Source organism: Bombus pyrosoma, linkage group LG9, assembly GCF_014825855.1.
Source record: "Bombus pyrosoma isolate SC7728 linkage group LG9, ASM1482585v1, whole genome shotgun sequence".
Taxonomy (NCBI): domain Eukaryota; kingdom Metazoa; phylum Arthropoda; class Insecta; order Hymenoptera; family Apidae; genus Bombus; species Bombus pyrosoma.
This window is the reverse complement of record NC_057778.1, coordinates 13,438,737-13,454,277: the sequence shown is the minus strand read 5'-3', so window position 1 is coordinate 13,454,277 and position 15,541 is coordinate 13,438,737. Positions and strand designations below refer to the sequence as shown.

General features: G+C 35.9%; 2 protein-coding genes across 15 annotated transcripts in view; one reads left to right on the top strand and one right to left on the bottom strand.

Moving 5' to 3' along the window:
- Positions 1 to 15,541, bottom strand: part of LOC122570977 (nuclear receptor corepressor 2-like) — a 65,153-nt gene that overhangs the window by 22,215 nt on the left and 27,397 nt on the right. For all 14 annotated transcript variants that reach the window (XM_043734065.1, XM_043734064.1, XM_043734070.1 and 11 more), the window contains 3 exons: positions 14,832 to 15,188; positions 14,216 to 14,691; positions 11,373 to 11,497 (listed from right to left, as the gene is read on the bottom strand). In XM_043734065.1, the coding sequence (XP_043590000.1) occupies positions 11,373 to 11,497; positions 14,216 to 14,691; positions 14,832 to 15,188 (958 nt within the window). The remainder of the gene's footprint in view (positions 1 to 11,372; positions 11,498 to 14,215; positions 14,692 to 14,831; positions 15,189 to 15,541) is intronic.
- Positions 6,464 to 10,128, top strand: LOC122570978. Its single transcript, XM_043734080.1, has 3 exons — positions 6,464 to 6,797; positions 7,761 to 8,232; positions 8,687 to 10,128. Exons 1-3 carry the CDS (start codon positions 6,464 to 6,466, stop codon positions 9,762 to 9,764), a joined length of 1,884 nt encoding a protein of 627 aa, XP_043590015.1. The 3' UTR covers positions 9,765 to 10,128.

Sequence of the window (15,541 nt, the reverse complement as noted above, 5' to 3'; positions counted from 1 at the left end):
CAATCGTACTTGCAAAGATTTAATTATTCTCAGCTCCTCGATAGAAAGTCTTTTTCTACTCGATTTTATACTGCATGTTTAACGCGATGTATTCAATACATACCATCCAATTCTATTTAAAAATATCTGTCGTTAAACCCTTTTCACGTCGACAACATCCCTAAACCACAGCTTGAAACAACAAAACCCTATAGAAAGAACCCCTACTCAAAGAACTCACTAAAAACTTCACAAATGCCATCGCGAAACCTTCAGTTCGATTGCTTCACCAATTACATACAACGCCATTAAAATTAAAGACAGAGGGCCAACCGAACCAAGAACCAACGCACCATACGGGTCGATGAAACGCAAAGGAAGAATAAGTGGATTTCTGAGCAGGTGAGTATTTATTTCATTACAAGCGAAATAGCCTATCTGCAAGGGACAGGCAGTGAAAGAGAGAAATAGAGAGAAAATAAGTTCCAACGAACGTGTTCGGGATAGAGAAAGGGGATGGAGAGAGAGAGAGAGAGAGAGAGAGATACAGGCAGACAGACAGAGACAGAGAGAAAGAGAGAGAGAATGATGGCGAAAGCGGCGAAGAGAAGCTGCAGAAAGCCCGTACGGATCCTGGTAATATCGCGAAAAGTGTTTGCTCAGCTTGTCTCGACCGAGCTCGGAGCATTAAACCGCGAGAGCGTTCTTTCTCGTCTCCCTGGGATCCGGGGAGAGCGATACCGACCTCTCCAATGTGTACACTTCTGCTCCCGATTATACGTTGCGCGAGCCCGAACAGCTATTTCCTTCCTTTCCACCGCGGTGAATTTCGATTCTGCCAATTGAAGCGGCGATCAGTTTCATGTACTTTGTCATGGAGTCCGGCGACAATTTAACTAACAGCTCGTGGAAACACGGGGAAGATACAAAGAGTTTTTTAGGGAGCGTGGAATACAATTGAAGTGATTGAGAAAATATCGAAAAAGACCATACGCATGTGAATAACGAAATGGTTAAATCGTTGAACTGATCTGACCAAAATTGCATAGAACGAATAACGCGAGGTGGGCAGTTAAAATTTCCTGTTCGGTTGCGATCATACGAATCATACGATGGATAAGGGGAAAGATATTTAGCGGCGAAAAATAAATATTATTACGATATAGTGGTTTTCTTTTATCATAATCGTGTTCTAAGACACGAGACGTGAATATTACTGCAAGATACCATTCAGATCAACGTACAAAGAAAAAGAAACTTTCCACGATTACGTAGCTGAATTTATAGGTATATACATATTTTTCTATTTAGATATCTGTACTGACTGACTATGATTGTACATATTACTGGAGCACCAAATCACCTATGACATCAACGATATCGGGGTGAATATTATCCCACTCGTCGAGCGTAATCGTTCCATCAGAATAAATTTTTCTTACTTGGAAAATATTAAAGAATTTTGAAGAATTTACGTGTGTCCACAGCTTGGAAAGTTTTTTTACCATAGCACTAATGTTTGAATTATTCCTGTAAGACGAACAATTTTACAAACAGGAGATGATAAATTAGAAACGATATGGCGACAGAATCAATTCAGGTGATATCACGTTAATCGGTAGTATTATTATCAACGATAACGACAATGATACTAATAGCTATGTAAACGACGATTATAGTAGTAGTTGTTGCTTTCGATCGGGATACAACGGGATAAAGGGACGGCGTGGAGGAGGAAACGGAGGGACAGGGGGAACTTTGCGTCTGTTAACTTCAGTTTAAAGCTGCAGGTCTCCTGGGAAATGTGCGTAATCGCCATGTCCCATTCTGAATTGGTGGCGACGCATTCTTGCCTGGAACCGCGGCTGTTCCGCACCACCCTGTTACGATGACCCACGATTAACTTCAATGGCTCTGTATACCTCCCTTATTTTCCGTTATTTACGCCAACTCTTTGTATTTAGAATTCTGGTTTTGTTTTAATTTTGCTGAGTGACTGCATAGATAGGCTGGTATACGTGAAACATCGCTGGCCCAAATAAAGTTCCTAACATAAAAACATTACCTATTTAATCAAAGTAATCTTTGTATAATTCAACGTACCTTTCTAGTGACATTATTATGCTCCATTATTACAGATTTATAAGAATTATCAGTTCGATAATTCAAACATTCTTGGAACGGAGCTGATTCTCATTTATGGTTTCTCTTCTTTTTTCAAATAATTTATACGTTCAAAAACTGTCTAGATAGAATAAAGTGAAATCAATGCGAAATACTAAATTTATATCTCCGTTTTTTCTTTTTTTTTTTTAACGAAGAATATCAAAATTTATTTTTATTGCGTGGGCAACCTACATAGAAATAACACATTTTCTTTTATTTTTCAGTTTTCTAGCCCTGTACAACGGAAATTTTGTTTACTGGTAAGAAAAAAATGTCGTTGATTATGGTTCCTTATTTTCGTTTGACCAATAATTATAGTAAGCTCGATCAACGTTATCGATTCGATACGAAACCTAATTTTCCTCCAGAAGACGAGGAAAATGCGAAATACCGGCATGGAAGATAAAAAAATACTCTCTCCGCGATATGAAGATATATTCTTATGTGTGTCCGGAAGCACGTACACGTTTCCGTACACAGGCCGTTCTCCATTCGAACGGCGAAGGAACGCAAATTTTCCGGTTCGCGAAAATGCGATGGGGCGAAAGGAAAGGAAATACACATGGTGTTTCAAAGAATTTACCACCAATTTTTGCCAATATATCCATTGGCTCCTATTGGTAAAAATAAAAAAGATGTAAAACTGAAAGAATTAAAGATAACAAGGATCTAATAATACCTGTAATAGAAGAAATTACATTTTACTCACAGACATTGCAGAGAATCATTCGAACTGCCAAAAGTGCATATAAAAGTTACGAATTGAATGTCGTTCTGGACATCGCGATAGTTTTAGCGTCGATACATAAAATACCAAGCAAAATGTGTAAAATAGCGACGATAAAAATAAAAATACGAACATCCGAGGTTAATGATTTAACGAAAAGTCTCTTAGAAAGTATTGCGCGATTTCCGAACGAAGCAGCGCCATTCTTGTATCACTCTTTGCATCCAATTTTCAATCCTCAAATCGGAATGACAAGTGGTTTGTGCCAGAAAACCCTGGGACACCGTGTACAGAAAGAAAGAGTAAGATAGTTTGAACCGATATAGAAGGGTGGCCGAGGGTCGAAAAAGCGAAGAGAGCGAGCAAACGAGCGACCTGTACGTATACGGGCCACCAGGCGGAATAAAGTGAAATTTCAGCGCAACCTGAATTATAAACGATATTATGCAAACACTGCGGAGAAAGAGTACTCGTAGCCGCGAGTTAATTTGATGAAAAACATCAGAGAGCAGCCAGAATAGAGGAAACGAGATAGGGGTGAAACAGAGAAAGGAAGGAGGGAAGAAGGGAAAGGGAGAAAAGGGAGGACAGGCAAAAGACGCATCCCGGAAAGAACGTTCTTGAGGAGGAACACGCTCCTCTTCATCTACGCTTTTCGACTCTAAAGGCACTATAATCACCGAACAACCATGCCAAAGTGTGGTCATCAAAGTCTTTGTTCTGTCTTTTATCCCGTGTTCCCTTTCTTCCGTGTTTGCGTCTCTTGCGTTTTCTACTCTCGTTTTGAGCTACGAGTGTTACGCGTGCGATACGTTTCGGTAATTTTTTGGACAAAGAGAGGAACTTCACGGGGCTTACAACAGGGCCGTTGTATCGAGTAGAATATTCAATGGCAGAGAGAGCTTTCCTTGATTTATTTCTTGCATTTTTGCTCGACAGTCGATAGCTTGGCTGTTTTCTGATTCGTTGGTTTCTTTATTGGATTTAGTAACTTGTTTTATTTGTTTCTTTGAACGTTTCATAATTTGTGTAACTTCGTTATTTTCTTTCACATTTTCCTTTGGTTTCACATACTTCTTATGATTTAATTTGTTTGATTCCTTTCTTCCGTTTCAATTTCCTAATTGAAGTGCTTAATTCATGTTATTCGAAGGCGCGGACGCAAAGAACCTTAGGTTCGGATATACGCGATGAATATGCAGAAAGAGAATTGCAACTTAGTTCAAAGTAATATTTCTGCGAGCTGGATGTTTCTATTCGAATCGTAACTTCAGCTAGTAATTTGATATATCGTATCAATGTTGTAAAAAGTGTCTAGTCCGAAACTAAATTAGTTATTTGTGCTGGCGATTTTTAGCAGCATATGATTCGATTCAACGATTCAAAATGTAAAAAAAACATCGTTCACCGACCAGGCCTTCTAACTTGGAAAAATAACCAAATAAATAGCCGATGATTCGTAGGACTAATTGACTCAACAACCCAATCGGCTTTCTTTCATCCTTTTTGCCAGAACGCGATACACTATCAGAGAAACAGAGAGTAGGGGTACGTCGATCATATCCCACGAGTACGGGGATGGCAAGAATAAAAGAACAGAGCTTCCACATCTCGTGCCAGTCGAATCGCGACCGCGATTGATTCTCTCTCTTTCTATTTTTTCCTCCTTCTTCCCATCGTCATTCCCTTCCATTTCGTTTCTTTCTTTCGACAACAACAAACAAACGTCGATATCGCGTAAAAATCTTAGACAGGTTTCATCGAATGAAAATGTTTCGTCTTCGTGAATGGATATAAGAACGCGTAACATAAGCGAAGCGCGCTTTGTTTTTGATTAATTGACGTCTTAATTAACGATTAGATTATTCGTGAGAAATTTAGGGGTCTATAGAGAACTTAGGTATCTGTTAAGAATTTAAACGTCAAGGGAAATCTGGTCGGTGATAGTTTGCGAAATAACACACGTGGCCAAAACGCGTAATATTTTTAGATGCGTCCCGAATCTAAACATGTTCAAAGTTATCGTCGTTTCGACATATTTCCTCTGAAATTAAAATTTTGCTCTACCCATAAGTATCGATAGCAACATCTCGAAATACTACGCTTAATTCGCCATTAGGAACTCGATAACCAGAAGCAGGAAGAAACTGGCCGATAGAGGGAAAAGAAAGAAAAAATAAGAAGAGAAACTATAAAGAAAGACAGAGTACCAAAATACAAGTTTAAAACGGAAGAAGCACGAGGTAGCCACCGATAGGTAAAAGAGGAGGTAGAAGAAAGAGGAAGTGGAAGTGGAGGATATATGGTAGGGGAAGACGAAGAAAAATGCTTGGTACAATTTTCGACATGGTAAATACACCAGGCGCACGTGCAACCCTGCCAGTAGTCGAGGCAGCGCCGCCAATCTCGACTCGTCGGGGGCGGTTCTCCGCTGACTAGGGGATGGGGTGGGCTGCACAGGGACTGGCTGATACCAGCCGTCTGGAGGAGGAAACTCGAAGGGCGGTAGAACCTCGTCGAAAAACTAGCCGAATTACGGACGTTTACGACGGTGGCGCAACGTCACGGAAACCTGGCGTTCAAATCACGGGCAATCGCGACGCACGCCGGTTACCTCTTCGACTTTGCGTTTATATTCGCTTCTCAATCGTCAATTATACCATTTATCGCTCGTACTTTGTCGTCGTGAATCTTCGGGAACTTAGAAATGTACGTTCGCTCATAAGTCGAGAGCGAAAGGGTGTTTGATGACTCTGACAACTGGAAGATCGAGGAGAATTTGGGGATGAAAACGGATAGTGATAATCGGAGAAGTTGGCTTTTATAATTGATTCGAGTACAACCGGAGAACTCGTCGGAGAAATAAGATTTTAAATAAGAGGACAGGAAGTTCGACGAGTGGAGGAAATGAGGCAGAATTGGGAACGAAGGAGGAACGTGATTATTAGAGAAGTTTGAAAAATTGATTTTGCTCGAATTTGATTTGAGAATTAATGGGAGAATCTGTACAATATTTGAAGATATTTACGGTTCTAGCAAGTAACGCTAAAGGGGTGGAATCGGGAAATTGGAAAGAAACGTGTGCCATAGTTGAACAAGTTCGAACATTTGTTTCGGTGGGATTTGCTTTGAAAATTCACCGCGCAATTGGAACAACACAGTTTTAAATAATAATACTGCAGATTGAACATGATTTTATTGGAAAATTAATCGAGGAACCGCAGGAATAAGATTTTAATTGATATTAGAGGGATACTTGACTTTGTCGAGCGAAGGAATCGGCAGATCGAAAAGATACGCGATAATCTGAACAGCTTCAAAATTAATTCAATCGGAAGGGATTGGTCATAGACCTTTAAAAAGATGTCGCTCAAATTAATTCGGCTCCTTAAAATTACAAGTGAAAGTTACTTTTAACAAGATACCGGAGTAAATAAATCTTCGTGCGACTATCGATGTGAATTCATCCTAATTCCTGCAACTTTATCCAAACGAATTTGTCCAAAGTTTATCGTCAATCAATAATTCTGCACAATGTCTATATACGTCAATTAATAAATCATTTAGTTGGTACATAGTTGAAATCGTACGATGTATAGTTTATATAGAGCTTGGTTCGGTGACAGCGTTACGCCAGACAATTATTCAAGACTTCAAGAAACTTTATCGCCACCTGACACAGTGGTCAGAGTGGGAAACGAAGGAGAGCATCAGTTTGTCGCTCACAAAGGTGTTCTGGCCGCTCATAGCGGATATCTAAAAGCTTTGCTAACTAGCGCACCGACGACACCTAATCAAGGTGTTAACACGAATATTACATCTTGTACTAACTTGCCAACCACTGCTGCAATCGCGGTGACTACTACCAATTTGTCGGGACCATCGCAACGACAGCCTGTCACGTCTGTCTCGGTTTCGTCCATTGGTAAATATCGTAATTTATTCGAGTCGGTGAGTTGAAAAATGATACGAATTCAATATGGTTTTATTTCGATCATTTAAAATTTCCTACAATGTTTTATCTGTGTGTTTAAACTGGAATGGGGCTGCGAGATCGATAGTTTTACTGATACGCCAAAGCTAATGTTAGTTGGTATATTTGAAAACATTTGGAATTTTGAATTTGTACCGTTCTCCAACTCGTCGATTTATTTGTAGTTTCGCCTAGAAGAAAGTTCTGATGGATTTTAATACATTTAAAATTGAAGAAAAGAACATCGCGCAAAGACACCTTTCCTTAGACTTTAACATTAAAAATTTGAAAAATCTGAATGTTCCTAAGTAAGAATGCCTTTGCATCTTCGTTAAACCTTCCAATGCTTACGAAAATAAATGCAATAAAAAATTCCTCTTTCGGTATCTTTCTAGTTATTCCTTATTTGACTTTTATCAAACGTTTCTAGCGTGTACGTTTTCAAGCAGAAAACGCACGAATTAACATTAAATTTACGACAATAATACCTTGCCTCTGTCCTTTCCTTTTGTTTCCACCTACGGCTTTCGAACAATACGGTGTCATTTCTTTATAGATTTCTTTTTGTGTCAGTCAGTAGAAGAATTTCCATAAGATCGCTTGTACTCAGAAGTATAAAACATCTGTTTCAAACGGAACAATGCTCGTTTTTCTGAACCAGTACGTCCTCTGTATACCTATATGTAATCAAAATCCAATGCTCTAATCTGCCTATAATGTCTACTGAAAAACTATACTGTGGCGTACATAATTTCTTTCAAAAATATTGAATCATCGACGCACAAGCTACGAGTTAAACGCAGAAAGAATCGACGAACTGTAAAAAAACAAACAAGAAATTTCAACAACTACATACAGCAATAAATCAAAAAACGGCTATATATTTTTTTTCTTGCTTTAAATTCTAATTTCTAGGTGGAGAAGCATTCGCGCCATTATTGAACTACATGTATACGGGTAGGTTGGAGGTAACATTGGATAACGTGTACAGCGTGCTATTGGCCACGCATTTGCTGCACATGCCAGGGGCACTGGAGCAATGCAGGGCTGCTTTACTAAGGCTGAGGGCACCGCCGCCTTTGCCAACGCCGATACCGGTACCAGCAGGCCCGACGTCGACGTTGACGTCGACCTCCATATCCACGTCGACGCCAGGCTCGGGAAATATACTCAGACCTATACCAAACAGGCTGATGATAGATCCAAGCATATGCTGGCCACCGACAGCGCCTCTTTATCCACCAACAGCACCTGTACCCTCGTCTATCGGTATTCCACATTTACCTCAACTGCAACCGTCGGTGCTAATGCAATCGACCGTTCCACTCGGCGTTTCCGTCGCCCCGACCTCCAGCGTCCAAGAAACGCATAGCTCGACGGCTTATAGGTTTGGATGTTGACTTTGTTGATTTTAACGTATATCGAGATAAAAAATATGTGAAGTGTTTCTAGGAAACTGTGGGAGAGTTTGCTTCTCCTTTTGGCATTTTAGAAGAATTTTTGGAATCTTGTGTCAGAGACAGATATATTACAAATGTTATTATGATATTATATTACAATCGCATTCTAACAGAACTAGTAGACTTTAGATTGTGCTAAAAGTGTGACAATGCTGAATATCTAATTTCGTTTCAACTTCTTAGATTTACTACAGATGTAATTGTCCAGCTATTCCGAGCAATTGTAGTACCAACTTTCCAACTGAAATATTAACTTCCAATAAATAAATAATAAGTAGACGATAGAAGAAGCAGTTTACTGTAAAATAATCATATTATAGTTCGGGTATGTTTCATTGCATGGTATCAAGAATCTTAATGTTTCGTAATATCTGTCAACAGAGAAGTTTTATCGCCAAAATCATCAGTCTTCAAAATCGAACGAAATCGGGGCCTACGAGTGGACTGTAGACCAAAATCACCAGAGAACGTGTCCTCCAATTCCTTGCCCTTTGTGGCAGCAGCAGCAGCTGCATTTACCACTTTCACCACCTCTAACGTTGCCACATCGACACGAACGTCGTCGCCTTGTCAATCGATTTCACCTACGCCGTCCTCCGCTTCTCAATCCTCGGTACCACCGTGTCAAAACAAAAAGATAACGGAACAGCAGCGTCAATCTACAGAAGAACACCGTTACGAACATCCAAATTCGAGCAACAACGAGCAACAACATCGATCTCCACCTCTGACACCTGTGGAAGACACGGCAATGCCTCGAAACAGTGACAGAAATATCGAATCAACGTCGATCAGCGAGGACGATCGAGGAAGATCTAGACGAAGAGGACGCGGTTCCAATAGGGCAAACGATAGTTCTTCCGGTGTTTTATCAGTGGTTTACGACGTGGCTTGTTGCGATGGTCCAGTCAAGTTCCATCGAGTGTTGAATGAAAATTACTCGTCAACAGCCTCGTGTGGGTCTAGTTCTGTACTACAACCGCGTTTACAGAGGCCGTGTTTTGAACCAGAAAACGCATCTGGCGAAAATGACGAAAACGGAGGACCAACGGCTGTTAGAACTGCTTGCGACCAAATCGAGTCTGCAATGGATACGGGCAACAGCAGCGGAAGCTACACTTGCCGATACTGTAGGCACACTTTTAAGTCGCAGTATTGTTACAGAAAACATACCAAGAGGCATTTGTTGCCGACAAGAGCAAACGATCCGACTGGAAATAGACAGAGGCAGGATACAGAGGCTCGAAATAGAAGAGAAGTTCGATTGTTGGATTTAAATGTTCAGTATTATCCGTGTAAGATCTGTGGATGCAAATTCCCGAGCTATTATTTTGTACATAAACACAGGAAATTGTGCCATGCGAATACGGAGGAGAGAACGCAGTCCGACGAAGCTAATAGCACAGCTACCGAGGATCAAGAGTCGACTACTTCAACGACGAATAACGACAGACAATGAAATTGAACAGTTATTTATGGTTTGTTGAAGTGGGTTGGACGAGATGTTAAATGAATGAAAATCGAAGCGAAGATAATTTCAATAAATCCGTAGTTGATTAAAAACACTTACCTATTTCAATGAAAAACGGGATGTTCGTGTCTTGTAGAAGCAAATTGAATGTAGTGGAAACGTTAAGCGAAAATAAATGAAGATAAATAATTTTAACATATCACAAATTGCTTAAGCGGACTGGTCAAATAACATAGAATAAATTACTTGCGTTTCGTAGAAGTAACCTGAATTAAGTAAAGATCAAAGTGAAATTAGATGAATACAGTTAGATAATGTTAATACATTAGCAATTGACATTTCGTCAAATAGGAAATTAGATTCTTTCTGTTTTATGGTAGTAGATTGAAAATAATGTTAAACAAATGGAAATAAAGTAAATAAAGGAAAAACATAAAGATAGGTGATATTATTGATAGTCGACGTTCCATTAAATATTAAAATGTAAAAGTATACCAATTATAATGATAATAATAAAATATAATTGGACTAAATATCGATGATTACATATAAAATAAATTTTCTATCAATCGATATTCATGTGTCAAACTATCTAATTTGAAAATTATCTGTTGATGTGTTAAATTATATTATCATATATTATAAGCATTAGTTACATTATAATGTGCTACATGTATGTAATTATAATATGAAAAATAATAATGTGTGAAAGAGAAGACAATTGACCAGTACTGAAATTTCAATAATTTTGATCCATGAATTACATTGAAATTATGACTAGAAAAACAACGACATACTATAAAATTTAAATAATGAAAATATTATTAATTATTATACTAATATTGACACTAGATGACAGTATGGTTCAAATCTGTACAATTCAATAAAAACTAACTTCCTACATTAATTAATTAATTAATTACTTAATAGAAATGATCAAATATTAAAAAACGAAAATATACATATAATACGCATAAAACTCTTTAATAGAGAGATTGAAGTTCTTTTAAACGATTATTGCATTCATTCTACTTGAATTTATTAACAATTCTGTCCTTATCGTCATTACCTCCTTCAAATTTTTAATCGTTCCATTCAACAAAATTTTAACCCTCTTATCGCGTTCGATCTTATAAGAACCTACCGTGTTTTTAGATTAATACAATTTTCTCAATTTTAATTTTGTTAGAATTAGAATATCCTGAATATTGAATTAATTCAATAAATTCGAAAGTATAATAAAGGTACTATCACTTGATCTAAAACGAAAATATGTTATAGCACTATGCCCAGAATTTTTCAAAAAGATAAAAATTATATGTATTATATAAGTTTTTATTACATTATAGAAAATTAATTCGAAGTTACTTTCATATCACCAACAGGAATACAATGTAAAACACTGATCACTCATTTAGAAAATAAGAAATGAAGAAAAACGATATAAATGTTTATTAAACATAGACAAAAATCAAATCACACTGATTTAAACATTTAAATACGATAATAACATTTAAATGTTTGTGATAACGTTGCAGTGATATATCATGAAAGATAGACAAAGCAAACTGGTAAGATACATTTAACGAAACTTACCAATGGTGTCCATCGGTTGGGCTTCCTCGTCGCTGGTTTCCATAGGGTTGGCATGATTATCTTTCTTTTTTTCTTTTATCCTACTCGCGGTTACCACGCTTCCACCATCGCTGTTGTTTACTTCCCTGCAACACGATTCTGTCCATTAATATCTTTCAAATTTAACAATGTACTGTTTTTATCAATTTTATAACAATAAATCAATAACAATAAAAAACCTATTAGTTGTTATTCACTACTCATTTAATAAAACCTTTTTCAACAATTTTCTAAAACATTCCTATTAAAAATTTCAATATCCCTGCCTATAATTTATATTAAATCTTATATCTTTTATTTATATTTGTTATATTAAATTTTATGTGTACTTATTTGTATTGTGCGTATATTCGTCACATTAATCCAGAGAAGGCTGAATCATTGCTGTTATAAGCCTAGAATATTTTATTTTAGAACGATAAAACGAACAGTCAGTTAAAAAGACCTTTTATCCATTAACTAAATTTACTTAATAGCGAAAATAGTTCATGTAAATGTAATTTAGAAAGAAACAAACTTGAAATTGAATTGAATTAACCCTTTGTCTGTGCAAGGATTTAAGAAGAAAAAAAAGAATATGGTATATAAAAAGAATATTTTACGTATATGGTTCAATGAAATTAAAAAAACTCAATACAATTAAAAAAAAAATTGAGAGAATTATTCATCCATACAGTATGAATACAATTACTGCAGGGTTAATAAAACACTCTGTACATCATTTCTAAACGAACGAGGGGAGTAAACATTCTGGTCTTCACGCGGTTCGGAATCAGATTTTCAACGATCGACTCCATTTCGATGATGAATGCCTACGCAAACATAATCCACTAACCAGTAACCATTGATTAGCATTACAATCTGCTAATAACTACCCTACCTTCCCTCTCGAACCTCCATTTTACCACCACCTTCTATTTCCCCCTATCCTCCATTCAACTCAAACCCTCTCTATTCCTCCTCCTATTCCGCTTCAGCGATTTATTTGTATTCTTTTTCTTTTCTTTCATTTTCCGAAAATTATAATTCCATTGATGGATACCATTAAATTAAATTTTATCGTCAGAAATTTTACTGTAAAACTTGATGAACGAAGTGTGGAAATTACGATCTAAAAAACGATTTAAAAACGAATGAAGATTAAATTGCTTCTGCGTATGGACAATTTTAATATTCGTTATGATTATTAAAAAAATTATTTGCTCATTTTATTGAAATTATGAATAAATAGAATTGTTGTAGAAACAATTTTTTGATACTAGACAATTTTTAGTAAATCGATGCCGGTATTTATTATATTTATATATAAAATATATAATTTTTGTTGCAGATCATAGATGCATATAGAGTGAACAAACTTAAAAATTTTTTTTATTAAAAAACTAAAAAGAGTGAAAGGCTTACTTATTTTCAACACAAATTTGGACGAGTACCTCCTTCAATTATTTTTTAACATTTTAAAAATTGTAAGTAATGATTGGTTGGTAAAATTGGTCTGTTTGCACGATGAATATCTTTAGTAAGATGAAACCCGTTCGAACAATAAAACTGCGTGGTTTTATATCAATTGCAATTTCTAAAGTGATTTTGTGCTAAAGTTATGCTTCCAATTTATCAACCTCGCAGAAAGATTAGAAATTTTAAATTCTAGCAAATTCTTAAAAGTGTAACAAGAAGTCAAGAATTCTTTAAGAATCTTTATCTAAAAATATTTTAATTGAAATTTATGTGAACTTGCAATGTATTCTCATTAAATTAAAAAATTCATAATTATTGAATTTGAATATCCTAAATCCTAATACATATGTATGCAAGTATTTATATATTATTAAATGCACATTACCAAAGGCAAAAATAGTAACTACAATCTGGTTGCAACAATTTTTAAGAAGAAAAACCATGTGATATATACAGCTACATTTATGACTGCAAGAGAACTTCCTTTAGTATATTTTGATATTAACTTTAATATTAGCATCTTAGCACAAGTGACGCAATTTATCAAAACAGTATGCTGTTTTATAGGTAAAGGAATGTATGTAACATATACATCTTGAAAACGACCTACATACGTAACAGAAGCTCGAAACATAGACTAGGCTAAAGATATATAAAATAATCTGTACAATACTAAAAATCACTACTAATACTCTAAAAATCTCGGAGCTAGTACCAAGCTAGGATGCATAAGTTAGTTCAAAGATTAAATATATGAAATATTTTCTCATAAAGGAGAAATTTTTTCTCATATCCACGATAATACTTCCAAGATTAATACTTAAAGATTATAATGATAGATAATTAACATTATTTATATCACTAACAATCAATGTAAATTATAACAATCCATAAAGATACGTCAAACCAATTATCTAGCCACTATGAAATTCTATTTTACAGTTTATAGTATCCAAACGTAATATATCCAAAATATAAAAAGAAACGGTTATTGGTCCTGGTAAGCGATTTTACGTATACATTTACAACTAAAATATCGATTACGTCAATATTCTAGCTACCAAACAGTAAATCAAATATGACCACTGTTTATCTCATTCCTTCTGTAGGTAGGACGAAAATCACAATAACTATTATACTACAAGACCTAAATGTGATCTCAAGTGTGTGTTAAACTTACGTAATACTAATTTATAAAATCTATGTTTGAAATACTTACAAATTCATTGAAGAATCAACAAAGCATGCTACTTCCATTTATACAACCCCACGATATGATATAGGTATATATTTAATATTTTCTACAAGTCAAATTAGAAATATTTATAGGAAATGATATTACGTACATTACTTTGACGTCCTTTCCTGACACCGTTTCGGAACTTAATTGGGGCTCCTCTTTCACTTCGACTTTAATAAGGTGCGACTCCTTCGATTCCATTTTACTTTCTTTGTTTTCTTTATTGATTTCCCTGTTATCCTTCGCGCTTGTTGTCGTCAACGACGTCGCGACAGACGATGTCGTGGTGCTCAACACGGATGTCGTTGTAGCTGTCGTTGATGCTATTACAGAGTCCGTCGTTAAACATATACTCGACGTTGATGAATTTAAAGGAGTCGTCGAAGTGGTCGCTATTGTTGTTGCAACAGCAGTTGATACACTTGACGTAGTCGTAGTCGTCGTCGTCGTTGTACTTGATGTCCCTGCTGAACTATTTTGAGGATTCTCTTGTGTTTTTTGCTGTTGCTCACGTTGCAACCTTGTTGTCACACCTGTAGTTAAAATGTCTAGATTTCCAATACTTGAACTGCTATTATTTACCTGAAAAAGAAAACAATTATATGGTTAATAATTGTTATAGAATTAACAATATTACGTATTAATTAATTAAATGCATTTATACAATTTTCAAAGAGTATATATGTACAAATGCTTTTAAATTTGATTACAATTAGACTCACTTTATTATTAGGATTATTTCGAGAGCTACGTGTTCGTTGCCGCGACTTTCGCAAGAGCTGCTTATAATTTTCTGCTTTTTTAGTGAGGTAGTAATGATGCACACAATCTGGAACGGACTTATGTTCTAAAGATTGAGCTATCGTCCCAAAGTTCTTAGGATGTTGTAGATATTTTTCTTTAAACAATTCGTGCTCCACAGAACTCCATACGTTGATTAACTTTCGTTCACTGTGAAGAGCCTCTAATTCTTCCGGCTGAAGAAGACCATTTCGATTTTGAAATGCGATTCGTCTCTGCTTTGTATCCAACAACAATGGAGGTATTACTGCGTACGAGCGCATCTTTTTATCTTCCATCTATAAAACCAATTTTAGAAATTGTTATTATACATTGAATTTTTCAAACAATAAATACATTACAAAAGTTCATATACCAAGTGGATTATTAGCATTATGAATTTATCGATTGTTAGTGATAGTATAAAAAGACCACACAATTTTGTAACTTTTTGACTATTCATCATAATGTTATTGAATTAAAATAGAAAATTTTCAAAGAGATTTGATTCGAAAAAGAATGTTATTTTTTAAATCTAAACCTTAATATTGCCAGGAATATAATCAGAATGTTAGTACGTAAATCGCAAATCGGTAAATATGATCTACCCATTTGTGATAATGAAGCATTTTTGTAAACAGTAATTTTGTAG

Coding starts and splice junctions, on each gene's coding strand:
- LOC122570978 (XM_043734080.1), top strand. CDS start 6,464: ATGTATAGTTTATATAGAGCTTGGTTCGGTGACAGCGTTACGCCAGAC. Junction 6,798..7,760: donor TGTCTCGGTTTCGTCCATTG/GTAAATATCGTA, acceptor TCTAATTTCTAG/GTGGAGAAGCATTCGCGCCA. Junction 8,233..8,686: donor CATAGCTCGACGGCTTATAG/GTTTGGATGTTG, acceptor ATCTGTCAACAG/AGAAGTTTTATCGCCAAAAT.